The 18,351-nt window shown below is 39.6% G+C and overlaps 1 protein-coding gene and 1 long non-coding RNA gene across 40 annotated transcripts in view; both read right to left on the reverse strand.

Moving 5' to 3' along the window:
• The window catches only part of NEB (nebulin), a 206,756-nt gene that overhangs the window by 65,732 nt on the left and 122,673 nt on the right, over positions 1 to 18,351 (reverse strand). For 37 of the 39 annotated variants that reach the window (XM_040229063.1, XM_040229055.1, XM_040229061.1 and 34 more), the window contains 17 exons: positions 17,967 to 18,071; positions 12,045 to 12,149; positions 11,635 to 11,946; positions 10,852 to 10,956; positions 10,219 to 10,317; positions 9,858 to 9,959; positions 9,625 to 9,732; positions 8,831 to 9,142; positions 7,394 to 7,498; positions 7,180 to 7,284; positions 6,706 to 6,813; positions 5,118 to 5,225; positions 4,904 to 5,017; positions 4,256 to 4,453; positions 3,581 to 3,685; positions 2,795 to 2,899; positions 2,594 to 2,698 (listed from right to left, as the gene is read on the reverse strand). In XM_040229063.1, the coding sequence (XP_040084997.1) occupies positions 2,594 to 2,698; positions 2,795 to 2,899; positions 3,581 to 3,685; positions 4,256 to 4,453; positions 4,904 to 5,017; positions 5,118 to 5,225; positions 6,706 to 6,813; positions 7,180 to 7,284; positions 7,394 to 7,498; positions 8,831 to 9,142; positions 9,625 to 9,732; positions 9,858 to 9,959; positions 10,219 to 10,317; positions 10,852 to 10,956; positions 11,635 to 11,946; positions 12,045 to 12,149; positions 17,967 to 18,071 (2,301 nt within the window). The remainder of the gene's footprint in view (positions 1 to 2,593; positions 2,699 to 2,794; positions 2,900 to 3,580; positions 3,686 to 4,255; positions 4,454 to 4,903; positions 5,018 to 5,117; positions 5,226 to 6,705; positions 6,814 to 7,179; positions 7,285 to 7,393; positions 7,499 to 8,830; positions 9,143 to 9,624; positions 9,733 to 9,857; positions 9,960 to 10,218; positions 10,318 to 10,851; positions 10,957 to 11,634; positions 11,947 to 12,044; positions 12,150 to 17,966; positions 18,072 to 18,351) is intronic. The other 2 variants (XM_040229065.1, XM_040229064.1) reach the window with 1 other exon arrangement.
• LOC120854792 lies at positions 12,637 to 16,630 on the reverse strand. Its single transcript, XR_005719061.1, has 2 exons — positions 14,908 to 16,630; positions 12,637 to 13,585 (listed from the first exon to the last, which is right to left on the reverse strand). It is a non-coding gene; the product is annotated as an uncharacterized LOC120854792 (long non-coding RNA).

Here is an 18,351-nt window from a genome sequence, read left to right on the forward strand (position 1 = left end):
TGTGAACACAGAATAATGCAATCTGGATAGCTTCCAGAGGCAAATTTTCCCTGTTTCTGTCCTTCTCAGACATTCCCTAACAACCCTGAATCCCTCACTCTGTGGGAGCCAAGTGCTCCTAAGTAACTAACTGTTTTACTGCCTTGTTCACAATTTCAGAGTCCATTATTTTGTTCTCTCCCATAGCACTTATCACAGTTTGACAGTTATCAGAGATTTTGATGACATATTCATTCCTCCATAGGTCTAGGATTCCTAGAGGATGAAAACCACTAATATTAAATAGATATATAGTAGGAGATAAAATGTTTCCATTTCTAGGTATTTATTTACTCAGGAGAAATCAAAAGCTATGAACACACAAAATGAAAGTGAACGTTGCTCAGTTGTGTCCGACTCTTTGCGATCCTATGGACTATATAGTCCATGGAATTCTCTAGGCCAGAATACTGGAGTGGGTAGCCTTTCCCTTCTCCAGAGGATCTTCCCAACCCAGGGATCGAACCCAGGTCTCCCTCATTGGAGGTGGATTCTTTACCAGCTGAGCCACAAAGGAAGCCCACGAATACACAAAACCTATACGCATATCTATACAGCATCTTTACTGATAATTGTCAAAAACTGGATGCAACTCAGATGTGCCTTTATCTGTGACTGGAAAAACAAACAAACTATGGTTTAGAATTTTGTTTTGCTATAAAAAGGATAAAGTACTGATTTAGGCAGCTATGTGCTAACACACAAATGCATTTTGCTAAGAGAAAGAAGCCAGACCTAATGGCTACACACCATGTAATCACATTTAAGTAACATTCTGGAAAAACTAAAACAATAGGGACAGGAAAAAAGCTCTGTGCATGCCAGGGGAGAGGCGTGGGGCAGGAAGGGTGACTTGGAGGTGATATAGAATTTTTCTGTATCTTGACTATAATGGTGAATATTCAATTTTATGTATTTGTCAAAAGTATAGTGCTATGTACCACAAAGAGTAAAATTTACTGTATGCAAATTAAAACAACCAATAATCAGGATGGGGAAAGGAACTAAAATGGGATACAAACCGTAGCAAATAAATCTGACTGTATTACAAATGTATAACAAAGCTACAGTGAAGGAGGTGGTGAAGAAAACAACTGACTTAGTTTATAAAATGGATATCTTGACTGTATACTCTAAGGCTATAGGCAAAAGTAACTGTACACAAAACACCTTACCCTAGTTAGTAAATTTGTTTCTCACAGGGGTGTGTGTTAGAAATTCTGAAAGTATTTTATATGCATGAGAGTCAATGTTTTCATTGGAAAGGACATAGAAAGTTACAAGTTGGAAAAGTAAGTTACAAATGAGGAAAAGGTGAATAAACCCTGTGGTGCTGAATTGTATTAGACAATAGTTCCCAACAGCAAAGTTGAAACCATTCGAGCATCTATCCCATAGAATAAATATCCATGAGCCTATACTGATACAAACAAACAGAGAAACTGACAGTGGAGAAGGAACAGCTGTTCCTTACAGAAGAATTCCAATTGATAAATGTAGAAGGGATAAGGGAAAGAGAAAACAACTGGTAGGGAACTGCAACAATTCTTGCAGGTAAGATCCATCAATGGATGCTAAAATATATGAGAGAAAGTGTGAGGAGAAACAGGATAACTGCATAGTCCCAAAGAATCTCCTCCAAGATATTTATTAATAACAAAGGTAAAAAAGAAAGTCTACAGTGGAGAATCTCAGCAGATAGCAACTTAAAATAAGTGATCAAGGTCATTCCCAGGTACTGATACCATGTACCACTGGCTATAATGTGCTGAGAAGGGGACATCACATCTGTGCTATTCTTGCCAAAAAAGGAATACCTTAAACCTAATCATGAACAAACTTAAGATCAACTCAAGCTTCAAAACATTCTACACAATAACTGGCCAGAATTCTTCAAAAGGGTCAAGATCAGAAAAAGACAAGGAAGAATTAAGAAATTCTCAGATACAAAGAGACTAAGGATTCATGAAAACCAAATGCAGCCTGGGATCCTGGACTGGCCTCCCGGACAGGAAAGCACTTTAATGGAAATACTGTTGAAGTCTGGATAAAGTCTATAACATCATTACAATGTTAACTTATTTTGTTTCGGTAATTATTCTATGGAGAAAAGTATATGGGAATTCTCTTTACTACTTTGGCAATTTTTCTGTAAATCTAAAGTTATTTCAAAATGAAGTTTAAAAAATGTTTGATGAATTAACCAATTCACAGGAGGAAAAAAAGAGTGCCTCTGTTGATCTATAAGTCACTGGCCAAAGGAAAAGCTAGGGAAAAACAAGTCAGGGTCAACAAAGAATAGCTCCAACAGTACCTGTTTGCACTAGGGAATGAGTTAGTGAATTTGTATCGAACTGTATGACATAAAACAATACTCACACTGGGGCTTATTTACTTGTACATATTAGAATTTATAACATAAAGTAGGAACTTAAAGTTCCAGGAAAAAGATTAGAAAGACCTTTGGGGGTAAGGTTACTTGTTCCTTAATCTCTTATTGTCTCTAAAGGTGGAAAGGGTAACTCAAATACAGAGAAAAGAAAACTCAACTCACACTGCTAAACAGATCCTTCAGATTCCTGGTTCTGTCATAATCCACTGTTTCTAGAACTGTCGTGTATTTGTCTTTGATCTGATGATAATTCTCTTTATATTTCACCTACAGACAAAGAAGACAGGTTATTCTTTTCTCTTACTTGACAACATGTAAGACAATAACAGCTTGTCCTGGGAGAGTTGTGCACGGAAGACGCACCTCACTGGCATTAATGCCACTTTGAAGAGCAGTCACGTAAAGTGGTGTGTCTGTGACCAGGTTATAATTCTTTAGATTTTCTTTACCTCCTGCTGTGTATAGTATCTGTGAAGAAAAAGAAAAGTTACTGAAAATGGTAAAATGCAGGTCTGCCATTTGTGCCAACTTAGACGTACATTTCTGGGTTTCTGCTTTAATAAGATGGACAGTCCTGCAGACTTTTCACAGCTGTTGAAACTAACAGTTTCTCCTGACCAAAAGTGGAGTCTGGGTCTTTGCCAGGTCCCTCCGTCATCATGTTGTCTTTTCCCTGCTTATACTCTGTCCCTGACAACAGCCCCTCAATTTCAACATCCATCCGATAGCTGCCCTCCCTGAGATGAATTTTTGCTGTGGAGTTTTCCAAATAACTACTTCTTACTTCAAAAGTTAAATAATTATGGTCAAAGTATGCATTTGGTTTCTACTCCCTACCAGTTAACCTGATCAACTAAGGTATACATGCTTGAGAGTAGTTCACTATGAAATAGCTCCCAGATAACAATCTGCTATAAACGTCTATAGCCTTAAACCACGGGGGAGACTCAAACTGAGGAAGGCCAGCACAAGAGCCGGCCACCAGAATAGGTTTTATTGGGCAGGGGTCCTTGGTTCCCTTAGACTGTGTACTGTCACAGAGCCACTTTCTCCACCTGGGCACAGGGACAGTCTCGTTACTACCTCACTGGGAGCATCATGGAGTCCATCAATCCACAGTGAGCTAGACCTTCGAGGAATATGGCTCACCTGACTCTGGAGGTCATACGATTTCTTTGCATGGAGGATCTGGGGTGTATCCCAAACATAACACCCAATGCCTTTCAGCCAATTCAAGTCATCTTTATACACATTCTGTAAGAAAGAAGGAAGAGTGAAAGGTGACCAGTACTAACTGAACTTCCAATCGAGCGTTTGATTTTCTCCTGTCAGCCTTTGGCTGTGCTTAGTATACTCAGGGTGGGTATAGAGTGCCATAGGGTGGGTTTTTCAACAGCTGGAGGTCTTTTAATGCTCTAGTCTAAAGAAGTTTAGGAGGAGAGCAAAAGCTAAGCCCAAGACTACTGGAGCGGGTAGCCTATCTTTTCTCCAGGGAAACTTCCCAACCCAGGAATCAAACAGGGGTCTCCTGCATTGCAGGAGGATTCTTTACCAGCTGAGCTACTAGGGAAGCCCAATGCCCTAGTCTAAAGAAGTTTAGGAGGAGAGTTACAGCTCAGTTTTAGTCTAGTGTTGAAGAGATTAAATAATTAACACAGGTGTCTCATTGTTCTGAGGGGCTCTTTACACCAAAAAAGGTTACTCTTGCCACTTTGTATTGAAAAGCAGCAGGGTTTAGGAATACAGAGACAACAAGAGCACAGGGGCCCAGGCAGGGCTGGGTGAAGGCTGTAACTTAATCAAGCGGCAGAAAGAACCACATACATCACTCAAGATCTCCTGCGCATGCCGGACCCGGACAACATTGGGCTCTTCTGGAAGAGATGTCCACTGGTGGAAGTAGTGTCGGTACTCCAGGTCACTGAGGATGTACTGGCACCTTTTAGCCAACACGTGATTCATCATATCTTGGGGGATATGGACATTTGCTTTGGTGTCTTCATAATGCCTTCTGTAGTTCAACTAAAGAATGATACATATTTAAAGACAACAATAAGAAAGCCATTAAGCTATTCTGATCAATCTTTTCTAGAGTCTTATTTTCAAAATAGATCAATATCTCTACACTGGACCAAAGTTTAAAAAAAATGATACTTTAATATATTCTACTTCTTCAAAAATTTCCCGTCTCTTTACTATAACACAAAGTAAAGAGGAACCAACCTAGTTTTCTCCTTTTTCCGAATACAGAGCCCTCACTGTGTTCGGAGGAATAGGGGGGAAAGGGTGAAAACTGATAGCTGCCAAAGGGGTGCAAGGCTACGTGACAGGGACAGGGGAAAGTCTCAAGACTGGTTCACTCCTCACTCTCCCACTCCCAGCTGATTTTGAAACAAAGGGGAGATTATAAATAGGCAGAAGAGTAGTACACTGAAGCATGCTAATCCTCTTGTTAAAGTGAACTTTGCTTACCAAGCTCCTCATTTTTTGGAAGTCCAGACAGTGAACCACGTTAGGGAACTCACTGATTTCTTTTCCAGCCAGGTAGTGACCCTTCAGTTTCTCATACGTCTCTTTGTATTTCAGCTGTGAAGGAGGTACGGCATTGAGAATCACTAGGACTTTCCAACCAGCCCTTTGTGGCTAGAAAGATCTCAAACTTACAAAAGGAAAAAGGCCTACTGACCTCACTGTTCACAAAGTCAGCATGCTTGGCTCCCACAATGGGGATATAGCGTTCGTCCAGGGTGTAGCCATAGGCCTTGGTTCCCTCCCAAGCCCTTTTATACAGTATCTAGGACAAAGAAATGCATATCAACAAAACTTTGCATTCAACCTCTTCTAGATGTCACTTGAAAGAAAATGGTAAAACCAAGGTAAAGTATTTATGTTTAAAGGCAAGGCCTAAATCTTCATTTATAGCCAATAGTGTGCCTACTTAAGAACAGGATAGAGTCTTTGGACTAGTTGCAAATTAAACCTACTGACCCCAAGACATTTTATAATAGAGTTTAACTTTATTTACATTTCTAATAAAAGTGAAAACAAATTTGCACACAGGGAGAGAATCCCAAAGATTGCTTCCCATTCAGCATACACACACACACCCTTTAGATAAGCTGAATTAAAATTTGGAGTGTAAGTCCTCCACTTGCTGGCTGGAGATATCTGGACATGATTGCTAAAAAGGGACCAGCCTTTCCTCTCTTCTTTCTAATGGTAGCTGCTTGGTTCTACATGTGCCCAGAAGTGATATAGCACTTGTAACATTATTGTCTTTTTAAAAAATTATTTATTTTTAATGGGAGGATAACTGCTTTACAATATTGTGTTGGTCTCTGCCATACATCAACATGAATCAGCCACAGGTATGCCTCTGTCCCCTCCCATCTCCCTTTCCATCCAACCCCTCTAGGTTGTCCCGGAGCACTGGCTTGAGTGAGCTCAGTCACACAGCAAATTCCCATTGGCTCACTGTTTTGCATGCGGTAATGCATGTGTTTCTACGCTTCTCCTTCAATTCGTCCCACCCTCTCCTTCCCCTGCTGTGTCCACAGGCCTGTTCTCTATGTCTGTGTCTCCTTGGCTGCCCTGCAAGTAGGTTCATCAGTATCATCTTTCAGGATTCCATATTATGCATTAATGTACAATATTTATTTGTCTCTTTCTGACCTACCTCACCCTGTATAATAGGCTCTAGGCTCATCCACCTTCTTATTTGTATATCATCTCCCTCACTTGCAGATGCTCCTGAAAGTCTTATCTTATTGATCTTTAGCTCCTCAGTGTCTCCCTCAGTGCCTGGCACATCACAGGGCTTCAAACAATACTGCTGCTGCTGTTAAGTCACTTCAGTCATGTCTGACTCTGTGCGACCCCATAGACGGCAGTCCATCAGGCTCCCCATCCCTGGGATTCTCCAGGCAAGAACACTGGAGTGGGTTGCCATTTCCTTCTCCAATGCATCAAAGTGAAGTCGCTCAGTCGTGCCTGACTCTTAGCGACACCATGGACTGCAGCCTACCAGGCTTCTCCATCCATGGGGTTTTCCAGGCAAGAGTACTGGAGTGGGGTATCACTGCCTTCTCCGCAAATAATACTAGCTGAATGAATACTACTTGCTCTAAATAATATACTATGAAATAAGAATAAATACAACAAAATAATAGATCTCCTTATAAGTTCAGTTGTTCATAAAGTCAGCCAAGAGCATGCATACTAACAAAAGCTTATAATTCAGAACTGAGTTGTACATCACTTAAAATAGAACTTACAGTACTGTAGAGTTTTTCCATGTCTTTGGAGTGGGTGATATATGGTGTATCTGGAGAAAAGATATACTTGCCCTTTATTAATTTATTAAATGTTTCTTTATATTTTACCTGAGGAGAGAAAACAAAAGAGAACTTTTGATTATTCTAAATATATATTTAAAGTTTCACAAGATCTACTTAGCAAAAAATAGTTACATTTAGAGATTAATCAATGGGTTAAATTTCACTATATGATATATAATTTATATTATAATTAACACAATGGAACGTTTGGGATAATAATTTAGATATTATCTAAAAGGGGCACAGTATATGTCCTACTAGTGACTTTCAAGACATTCTCCCCCGAAGATTTTCTTATAATTTATTCCCCATTTTCTTACAAACCGTTATCTGGAGTTAAAGAAAGTCTGTTCAATGACAGACAGTTAAGCTCTCAGTTTATATACCTTATTATACACAAAGAAAACTTACATCGCTTTGATTGACTGCGTTAATCTTGGCGAGAACAATCTCTGGAGGATCCACCACACTTGTAAAGTTAGGATAGTTGGCAAGAGCATCTTTCTTATATTTTATCTGCAAAGGAATAGAGACAATTGAGATAGGTTGTCCCCTACAGGGTACCTATCCCCACATGGTAGGTAAAGAGGCCAGGCTTTATGTAGGACGAAAAGGCTCTGCATACCTGATTCACCATTTCCTGGTTCCTGGTAACCCTCACATGGTCCACAGAATCCAGGGGGATCCAACCAATGCCTCGGAGCCACTCCAAGTCAGCTTTGTAGATATTCTGAGAGCAGAAAGGGAGACACAATGTAGGTGTAAGTAACTCGGGCACATGATATCAGGCAGTAGATTAGAAACAACTTTCTCAGAAGGTTTTTAAGGCTTTCTCTCTAGTGGCTATGTCTCATTGATTCAAATGTAATTTCATCTGTACACCTGAGCAATATTTCTCATAGCTGTTAATATGAATGAGGAACTATGCAAGGTGATTTGAGAGATGAATATAAAGTCTCTGAAGTGTAGAGAGAAATTATCTTGCAGTGGGAGGTGCTGTGAGAGCAAGACCATTTAGATGCTGTGGGAGTTAAGGGTAGGGAACCGTTGTTTTCACCTGTGAGCATAAGACAAGGTTTTGCCAAAGAAGTTATAGTTTTAGATGGACTTGATATATATAGTTATATAGAAATCTGTGGGGTATTCAGACTAAATAAAGGAAGTCACACAAGTAAATGTTCATGTCTTGTAGGGTTAGGGGCCACCCCTCCCTGTCTATCTTTATCCTCGCCCCCACTTCCTGGATTCTCTCAGGCCACCGCACACCACATAAAGAGGAGTTGCTAATCCGATTAAAGTTCCACAAAGGTTATCCTGCTGCAGCCACCAGTGAGATGGGATGTTCCAGTTCAGTACCTATGCTGCAGGCAGAATCTGACATCCTGTTTTGGTAATAATGAGAAGACCCTGGTAGGCTCAGCTTCTCGGCGCTCCTGAGCATCACACTAATGCATTGTGTTTCTGTTTCCCAGAGACTACTGGTGGCAGGTAGAGATCTTGATTCAGGCTTCAGGGGGAGGTGACCTGAGATATATTCTCTATCCCAACTTTGCCAACTTCTATATAAGGGCTTCTGGCCCTTCTGCAGCTCATCAGCATATTGGGTCCCTTTTGCTTTGATTCCTTGCAAGCAATTCCTTCGGAAAGCCTTGAGGAAGGAGATGCTTGGCAGAGGAAGGAGGAGGCATTCCAAGGTCTTGACTACACTATCATGTAATATTGTTGAAATCCCAAATCAATGTCAACTCCCGTCCAAGCCAATGATTATTTTAAGTCAGTTGACAATTTTCCATGCACATGTGAAGAACTGTTGATGAGATGGTACAGAAACAATTTTTTAAAACTTGACTTTGAATGTTATTCAGAAATGCACAGTCAGTAAACAAAGCTGTCCATTACTGCTCCCAACCTTTCTCTACTTAATATCCAGCCTCAGTTCCCTTCTGAGAGCAAACTATATATTTATGGTTATGAGTTTCAAATACTGGAGGCTCCAAGTTAGTGCTTATGATTCTGAGTAGACCATATACCTCTGGATAATTAAGAGACAAAAATCACTTACATCACTCTGTAGGTCATAGGCCTTCCTTGCCTGAATAACATCATTTTGGTCAGGGTGACATATCCATTGGTGCAGGTAAGTGCGATAATCAATGTCACTGGCAAGGTCCTGTCCCTCTTTGGCTGCCAACACCGACACCATATCAGGAGGTATATGGATTTTGGCCTTTGTTTTATGATAGTTCTCTTTGTAAAGTCTGTCATTCTGAATCTGGCCTGCGTGCTCGAACCAAACCAGTTTAGGATCATCTCTCATCGTCGGGACACCCACATAATGACCTTTCTGCTTGACGTGTTCAGCTTTGTATTTCAGCTGGTGGGAAGAGGAACAGAGATTCCATCAATTTAGACACGTACACAAGGCAGAGGGGGCTTGAAACATCAGGCAACCTCAGGCCCCCAGATATTTCTGTTACTCTCGCAAGAATAAATATGAAAAAAATTGAAATAGAGATGAAAGAAATTCCAATTTTAAATAGAAAAATATACACTTATTTTCTAATTCTGGCAATATCTTATTTGAAGGCTTAGAGATTTTAGGGAAGCAGAGAATAGAAGAAACAAATAAAGACCTCAAACAATAGTTTTTGAAGAAGCAGAGAAAAAAAATATGAAGAATGTCAAGAGCCCACAGGAAAAGGACAAGAAGGGAGCAGGTACTTTGGCCATTCCCAAGGCCAGCCAGGCCTGCCAGCCAATAAGGAGCTCTCCATGATGCTATATCTTAGGGTAACTGGGTCCCAATAAGGGCAACAGCCAGCCTTTGCAAAGTGCACTCATATCAGAATAACTTACCTCACTCTGAACATCACCAGAATGATGGGCATGAACAAATGGCACAGCATCTGGAGGCAAAATGTAACCGGTGGCTTTTTGTTTCTCCCAGCTTTCCTTGTAGAGATACTAAAAGACAGAGACATGACAAAGGGTTAAACCAAGGAGTCAGAATAGAGGGCTAAGTCTCCTACAGACATGGCATAGTCCTCCATCCTCACAGAAAGTGTCAGGCGTCCAGGCAAAATCCTTACCTGGTCCAGTATCCGGGCTGCCTCCTGGGCAGTATGCAGCTGAGGGGTTTCTGTGAGAGTGTACTTTGATTTTGTGTCATTCCAATCTTTTCGGTACTTAATCTAGAAATGAGAAGCAAGTTGTAAGTTCCTTGATATTAAGAACACATAATGTTGTCCAAGCAACTGCTAGCATCAGTTGTCTCAATATTTACAACCTGTATCTCAGACAGTGATTGTACAATGAGTGTACAAGGAAGCGGAAAAGCTTTGGAAATAACATCTTCCAAACCCAGAAATTTTATTATTTAAAACAAATTTTAACATCATCTTTATTTAAAAATTTAACTGAGCCATTTTAGAACAACAGTCATGTACTTACATCGTTCAGAATTTCACCACTATGTTTTGCTGTCACGTAATCAACTCTGTCATCCACAGGAGTAAAGCTGAGAGTTTCTATTTTTGTGCGATATTTTTTCTATGGGAAAGAAAATCTCTTTTAGAAAATCATTGTCTCTGGTCCTGAGCAAGATATGCTGCATTTAAGGGTGTGTCTGTACTAGAAGTGTAGAATGTCATATTTCAATGGCATCTTTTTGGCAACTTGGCTTTCTTCTTAGCATTTTATTTTTAAACAAATGGGTTGACATCTTATACCTCCCACAGATTTTAAGGTAGCAGGTTTGCTTAGCTCCCAAAATCATGTAATATATCATTACGTGTACTCAGTGTGTGTATATGTGTTTTTCAATTTTCAAATCTCTCTCACGGGTATTGCCATTGAGGACAGAAGAAAATTTCCATTTATACAATTCTAAGCATCACTGAGTGGTCTTATGGGTATTCTTATGGGTGTGGTCCCACAATGTGACAGGGACAGTACAAGATTATTTTGGAAAGGACAGCAGTTGAAATTGTAATTGTTGATAGGGAGTGACTGCATGTTAGCTGGTGTATTTTTGTTTAGTCTCCTAGGAAATGTGCTGAATGTCAGGATAAGATCTTGGAATACCTCATTGAAGATGTCTGCCATATGCTTGGCATGATTGACAGAAACAGAATCAGCTGGCATCCACCCAATCCCACGTAACCATTCCAAGTCAGCCTTGTAAATAGCCTGTGAAAATAAGACCAGGAAGAAGTCAGTGAGCCCGGTCACATTTATTCTCTTCATTGGTCTGATGGAGAAATGCAATTTAAGAATGACATACTCAAGCACCAGACAAGTAACTTAAGTAAATTAACGATGCAGCAGGATAATAAATTGGGGGCCATGTTTGCTATTTAAAGGGGTTTAGCCTTAATTCAGCCTGAGGTCATGACTACCAATGGCTAGTTCATGTCTGGAGCTGCATCTTCTAATTTTTTTCCAACAAAATGGGAAATCCTAGATTTGTATACAAAATTCCTTGATTTTAAAACCTTTTAAAACTTAATTCAAAATTTAAAAACACTGTGTCAACTAAAACAGCATATCTATGCCTGTATCCTGTCCATGGACTGCCAATATTTTACTTACAATTTAAACCTGTGTTGCTGCTTAAGTTCTGTAGAAGTAATACTTTCAGAGTAGTTGTCTTTAATGTGATACAATTAAGAACTATATTCAACTACCACTTATTTCCTTATCCTTCATGGTACTGGTGATTTTGATACCACACTATAAATTCTAACCAAAACCAAATTCTTGGCTGTATAAAGACATGAAGTGATGATGCAAGATTTAATGACATAAACCTTCTGGGAGTCCTGGGAAAATGATGAAAGAGTTCAGGCTAAAATGCAGCCCACTCACATCGCTTTGCAGATCGTAAGCTTTCCTGGCCTGAATCACGTCGTTCTGGTCAGGCATGCATGTCCATTGGTGCAGGTAATGGCGGTAATCAATATCGCTGACCAGAGTCTGGGAATTTTTAGAGTGCTCGATGGACAGCATATCTGGGGGGCTCTGGAACTTGGACTTCCATTTGGCCCAGTGCAGCCGGTATTCTCTTTCATTCTGAATCTTGCCAGCTATGAGGGCCCAGCGGATCTTGTTGTCATCCCTGGCTGTACGGGTGCCCACGTAGTGTCCCTTCTGCTTCTCGTGATCAAGCTTGTATTTATACTGGAGACGAAAACACAGCAGATGGATCACAGCATGAACTCGTTATGCACTTGGGGCGTTTGCATGGAAAACTGAGGTGTAAGCAAGGCCACACTCACGTCACTGGCAATCTCCCTGGAGGCCTTGGCAGCCTGGATGGGGATGGCGTCCAGCCGGACGTCACAGCTCATCTTCATCTCATCCCAGCCTTCACGGTAAAGTTTCTGAAGAGGAGGAAAAACAAGGTATTGTTCCCGATTCAAACTCATCCGTGACTACAGGGGTTCAAGTGGAATTAATAACAAAGGGGTACAGTTTTGAAGTCCTAGAACCAGTTTACAAAAAGAGAATAGGTGAAAGAATCATTATGGACCAACGTACTGGAGAACAAAATCATGTCTGGAATCCAAAGATCTGGACTTGACAAGGCTTTTTCCTTTTTTTAATGTGAATTATAATTTCAATACAGTTGTTTATGGTTGATGTAAAAGGGTTTAGGTGCTTCTTATATCGATAGCACTGGGATCAGTTTAAGTTCAGACATTAATGGGCTATTAATGAATTTCTTCATAATTCTACTTAATTCTTCATTTCAATTTTGTAAACTTCAGAATTATAAACTTTTTACATTCTGAAAAGCAAGAGGGTTTTTCATTTGAAAAAGAAGGGTTTACATTTGAAAAACAACAGGGTTTTTCCCTCTCTACACAGTTATTTTTAGATCTTCTAATACAATTGTTGATGCATATTGTTTGGGAGTATTAGATCTTTTTACTGAAGCACTGATTGGAGGTAATGGGCCATTTTCTAAGTGTAGCGCTGTTGTGTTTGTAAAGAGAAGTCAATGAAAATAGTGACTGATTTACAGATAACTTTAAACATATGTTCACATTTAAGTGGATAACTTCTGTATTAACAATGTTAGAAATCGCAGTAATTTAAATGTATAATTCAGAAACCAAATCTATCACCATTGTTCAGAGCTTGAACAAGGCAGAAAGGAGATATGAATTTCAATTAGTTTCATGGCCTTTGCATTTTGAAAAATGAGTGCTTAGATAGGATCTGTCCTTATAAGTATGGATAAGTTTTATATGAATTTTCATTCAAGTTTTTGTATTGAGTGGGCCTATTTTAATGCTTGACTTGTTTTCATACAAAAGAAAATCTTTTCCACATTTAAATGTATTATAATAGAGAATATTTAATGGAAATTTGTAATTACGTTATTTTAAATGTTTTGTATTTGTTTTATTACATATATTATTATACTATTTTTTCTTATGTGATACACTTTTTTTAATGTGGTCAGATATAATTTTTATTTGAGCTACAAAAAAAACTGGACTTAGGACTTAACTTCTTCACCTACTAACTGTGAGAATGTGGGCAAATTCTTTAATCTTTTTAAGTCTGAACTTTCTCATATGATTAAAAACAAAAGAACACTGTCTTACCCATATGATTGGTGTCAAGTTTAAATGAATCAATTTAACGTGAATTTGTTTGGTTACCCATAATATTATATACAAATATTCTGAAAAAACTGCTTTCTAAATGCTGAAAATTACTTAAAATAGGGAATTTATCAAGACTACAGTATTAGCAACACTATGTATAAAGAATATTTTGTTTAGTATTCAAATAGGATGTTTGATACCTTCCAAGGAAATGCAAAAGAATGCTCAAACTACAGCACAATTGCACTCATCTCACATGCTAGTAAAGTAATGCTCAAAATTCTCCAAGCCAGGCTTCAGCAATACGTGAACCGTGAACTCCCTGATGTTCAAGTTGGTTTAAGAAAAGGCAGAGGAACCAGAGATCAAATGGCCAACATCCGCTGGATCATGGAAAAAGCAAGAGAGTTCCAGAAAAACATCTATTTCTGCTTTATTGACTATGCCAAAGCCTTTGACTGTGTGGATTACAATAAACTGTGGAAAATTCTGAAAGAGATGGGAATACCAGACCACCTAAGCTGCCTCTTGAGAAATCTGTATGCAGGTCAGGAAGCAACAGTTAGAACTGGACACAGAACAACAGACTGGTTCCAAGTAGGAAAAGGAGTACGTCAAGGCTGTATATTGTCACCCTGCTTATTGAACTTCTATGCAGAGTACATCATGAGAAACACTGGGCTGGAAGAAACACAAGCTGGAATCAAGATTGCTGGGAGAAATATCAATAACCTCAGATATGCAGATGACACCACCCTTATGGCAGAAAGTGAAGAGGAACTAAAAAGCCTCTTGATGAAAGTGAAAGTGGAGAGTGAAAAAGTTGGCTAAAGCTGCACATTCAGACAACTAAGATCATGGCATCTGGTCCCATCACTTCATGGCAAATAGATGGGGAAACAGTGGAAACAGTGTCAGACTTTATTTTTTTGGGCTCCAAAATCACTGCAGATGGTGATTGCAGCCATGAAATTAAAAGACGCTTACTCCTTGGAAGAAAAGTTATGATCAACCTAGATAGTATATTCAAAAGCAGAGACATTACTTTGCCGACTAAGGTCCATCTAGTCAAGGCTATGGTGTTTCCTGTGGTCATGTATGGATGTGAGAGTTGGACTGTGAAGAAAGCTGAACACTGAAGAATTGATGCTTTTGAACTGTGGTGTTGGAAGAGACTCTTGAGAGTCCCTTGGACTGCAAGGAGATCCAACCAGTCCATTCTGAAGGAGATCAATCCTGGGATTTCTTTGGAAGGAATGATGCTGAAGCTGAAACTCCAGTACTTTGGCCACCTCATGCGAACAGTTGACTCATTAGAAAAGACTCTGATGCTGGGAGGGATTGGGGGCCGGAGAAGGGGACGACCGAGGATGAGATGGCTGGATGGCATCACCAACTCGATGGATGTGAGTCTGAGTGAATTCGGGAGATGGTGATGGACAGGGAGGCCTGGCGTGCTGGGATTAATGGGGTCGCAAAGAGTTGGACACGACTGAGCGACTGAACTGAACTGAACTGATACCTTCTAAAACAGAAGCCATTCTCATTAGTATCTAAATTTAACTTTACTTTTGGCATGGTGTCAAATACTAGTCTTACTTATATCATGATGGTAATGGTGTGTGCATGTGTTGCTAAGTTGCTTCAGTTGTGTTCAATTCTGTGCGACCCTATGGACTGTAGCCCATCAGGCTCCTCTGTCCATGGGATTCTCCAGACAGGATCACTAGAGTGGATTGCCATGCCTTCCTCCAGGGTATCTTCCTGACCCAGGAATCAAACCCGCATCCCTTTACATCTTGGCAGAGAGGTTCTTTACCAATAGTGCCACCTAGGAAGCCCAATATTAATGGTAGCGTTCTGGTATTTCCAGCTGAGAAATTTATCATGCAAAAGATAGCACATGAGACTTTCCAGAATTCTTTTTCCAAAGATGTCTATGGATTTGAAGGAAGAGGCCGATTCTATGCAGTGAAGAGTTGGCTGTCTCTCCATCCACTCACTTGGATGAGTGAGTGCACCATGAACCGTATACTGTACCAATTCTAGTCCAAAAGCAGCATCAAAATTGTGCTTTCTTCCCAGCCCTTGGAAAAAATTAGCTCCTAAGAGGCTCATTACAATAAAGTTGGTGGTGCAGTATGGCACATGGTGAGGAATCTTTACTTGGAAGACTCCTCTCACAAAGATTTATTGTTTTTTTAAAGATAAAAGGTTCCGAGCGATCATGGACTGTGTTAAGAAAGACAGTATCCTTCTTCTAAGGTCATACTGTTCCACACACAGAAATATCTCTGTGATTCATGAAGGTACTACCTTTCTTGAATTTTCTTAAACTGTGAAGCTACCTGTGTAACTGAATTCTTTCATTTTATCTAATAGAGTTTTAAGTTGATCTCTCCCTTTCCCCTGGCATACAATGATTTATTCTGCAAAGGATGATAATTCTGCCTTTTTCCTTCTGATATTTTTCTGTTAACTTTACTCTTTTTTCCCCCTTTTTTATGGATGTGCTGGCTTTTCATTGCTGTGCAGGCTTTTCTCTAGTTGAGGCGAACAGGGGCTACTCTTTGTTGCAGGGTAATGGGCTTTTCATGGCAGTGCCTTCTCTCATTGTGGCGCACAGACTCTAGGGCACACGGGCTTCAGTAGCGGCAGTTCCTGGGCTCGGGCTCAGGCTCAGTTGTGGCACATGGGCTTGGTTGCTCTGCAGCATGTGGGATCTTCCTGGACCAGGAATTAACCTGTGTCTCCTGCACTGGTAGGTGGATTCTTTACCATTGAACCATAAGGGAAGCCCTCTTATCCTTACTGTTAATTAATTATTTTGGCATAAATGAGAAGCTTATCACTAAGCTACTTTCAACAAATGTTAAAAAATGGTAATGAGCCTCTTGATGAAAGTGTAAGAGGAGAGTGAAAAAGTTGGCTTAAAGCTCAACATTCAGAAAACGAAGATCATGGCATCTGGTCCCATCACTTCATGGCAAATAGATGGGGAAACAGTGGAAACAGTGACAGACTTTATTTTTGGGGCTCCAAAATCACTGAAGATGATGACTGCAGCCATGAAATAAAAAGACACTTGCTCCTTGAAAGAAAAGTTATGACCAACCTAGACAGCATATTAAAAAGCAGAGACATTAGTTTTGCAACAAAGGTCCATCTAGTCAAAGCTATGGTTTTCCAGTAGTCATGTATGGATGTGAGAGTTGGACTATAAAGAAAACTGAACTGTAAAGAAAGCCGAAGAATTGATGCTTTTGAACTGTGGTGTTGGAGGAGACTCTTGAGAGTTCCTTGGACTGCAAGGAGATCCAGCCACTCTAAAGGAAATCAGTCCTTAATATTCATTGGAAGGACTGATGCTGAAGCTGAAACTCCAAAACTTTGGCCACCTGATGTGAAGAACTGACTCATTGGAAAAGACCCTGATGCTGGGAAAGATTGAAGGTGGGAGGAGAAGGGGATGACAGAGGATAAGATGGTTGGATGGCATCACTGACTCAATGGACATGAGTTTGAGTAAACTCCAGGAATTGGTGATGGACAGGGAGGCCTGGCGTGCTGCGGTCCATGGGGGTTGCAAAGAGTCAGACACAACTGAGCAACTGAACTGAACTGAACTAGTGGGCATCCTTGGTTTACTCCTGACTTGAATGAGAAACTTACTTACTTGATGAGCCTTGTCTTTGAGTTGAAATTTATTCTTAGTTATGACAAGAAAACATTCATTTATTCCTATTTTGCTAAGATTTTATTAAAAAAATAAGAATGGATATTTGATTTGGTCATACATCTTTTTAAATCTAATAAAATGAGCATACAATTTTTCTCTTTTGTTCTAGCACATTATCAGTTTTCTGAATATGAAATATTTTTGGCATTCCTGAATGAATCTTAGTTTTTTGTATCATATCATATTTACATACTATCAAATTTGATTTGTTAATATTTCATTTAAGATTCCTCATTATTATTGGTCTACAGTTTTCATTTGAGGCACTTGGACAAGTTTTGATAATGGTGAAGGCTTTCCTTCTTTTATTAGGCTCTATAGTTATTTATTCCTTGAAGTTTGGAAAGAATTGCCCTATAAAATCATCTGGGTGACCCTGACATCATAGAGGAGTGAGGAGAGGTCTTTAATAACCCTCTTCACTTCTTATGTTTTTATTCTTTTTCTGGAGTCAATTTTAGTAATTTATAATTTCATAAAAAGAATCCCCTGTATATCTGGGTTTAAAAATCAATTTAAATACCATTGCGCAATGAATTCTAATTATTTTATGTTCATCTGAATCTGTCATTCACTCCTCTTTCTTGTTTGTGTCTCTTCATTCCTCTTTCATCATCTTTCTCCTTGTTCCCTTCTCTCTTTTTTCATGTTGATATCACCTCACAGTAACTGGCCTTACCCAGTGATTCAGAACCAGGGGTCTGCCCCTCTCCTCACTCCTGGGCAAGGGCCTCCTTACCCACACAATCTTCTCTTTCTTGGCTGTGAAGAGTTCTCTAGTGATAGCTTCCTACCAATTGGGCAACTTTCCAAACAAAAGGGGAGTCTGTTGCAGTACTTACATTGCTCACGTTAAGAGCATTGGTTCTAGCAAGATTAATTTCTGGAGTATCTGGCATTATGTGGATTGAAGTTTTATCCTTGTCCCAAACTTCTCTGTACTTTGGCTGTGGAAAGAACCAATAACAAAATTACATCACAGTTTGTAATTTTGCTAGTTGCAGTGTACAACTTTTGATTTTTCTGGTTCGAAATCTTTTCATATTAAAAATCTCCAGAATCCTTTTGCATAAGTCACTCAAATTTGTTATGAAATCTGTATTACTACCTTTCACATGTACTTTGAGTTTTTGTTTAAAATTAGTAAGCAGTAACAAAACAACCGTGTCAACATCACTAAAATCTTTGCTATCATCAATATTATTATCTTACAAATGGATTACCAGA

Source organism: Oryx dammah, unplaced genomic scaffold, assembly GCF_014754425.2.
Source record: "Oryx dammah isolate SB20612 unplaced genomic scaffold, SCBI_Odam_1.1 HiC_scaffold_27, whole genome shotgun sequence".
Classification (NCBI taxonomy): Eukaryota; Metazoa; Chordata; class Mammalia; order Artiodactyla; family Bovidae; genus Oryx; species Oryx dammah.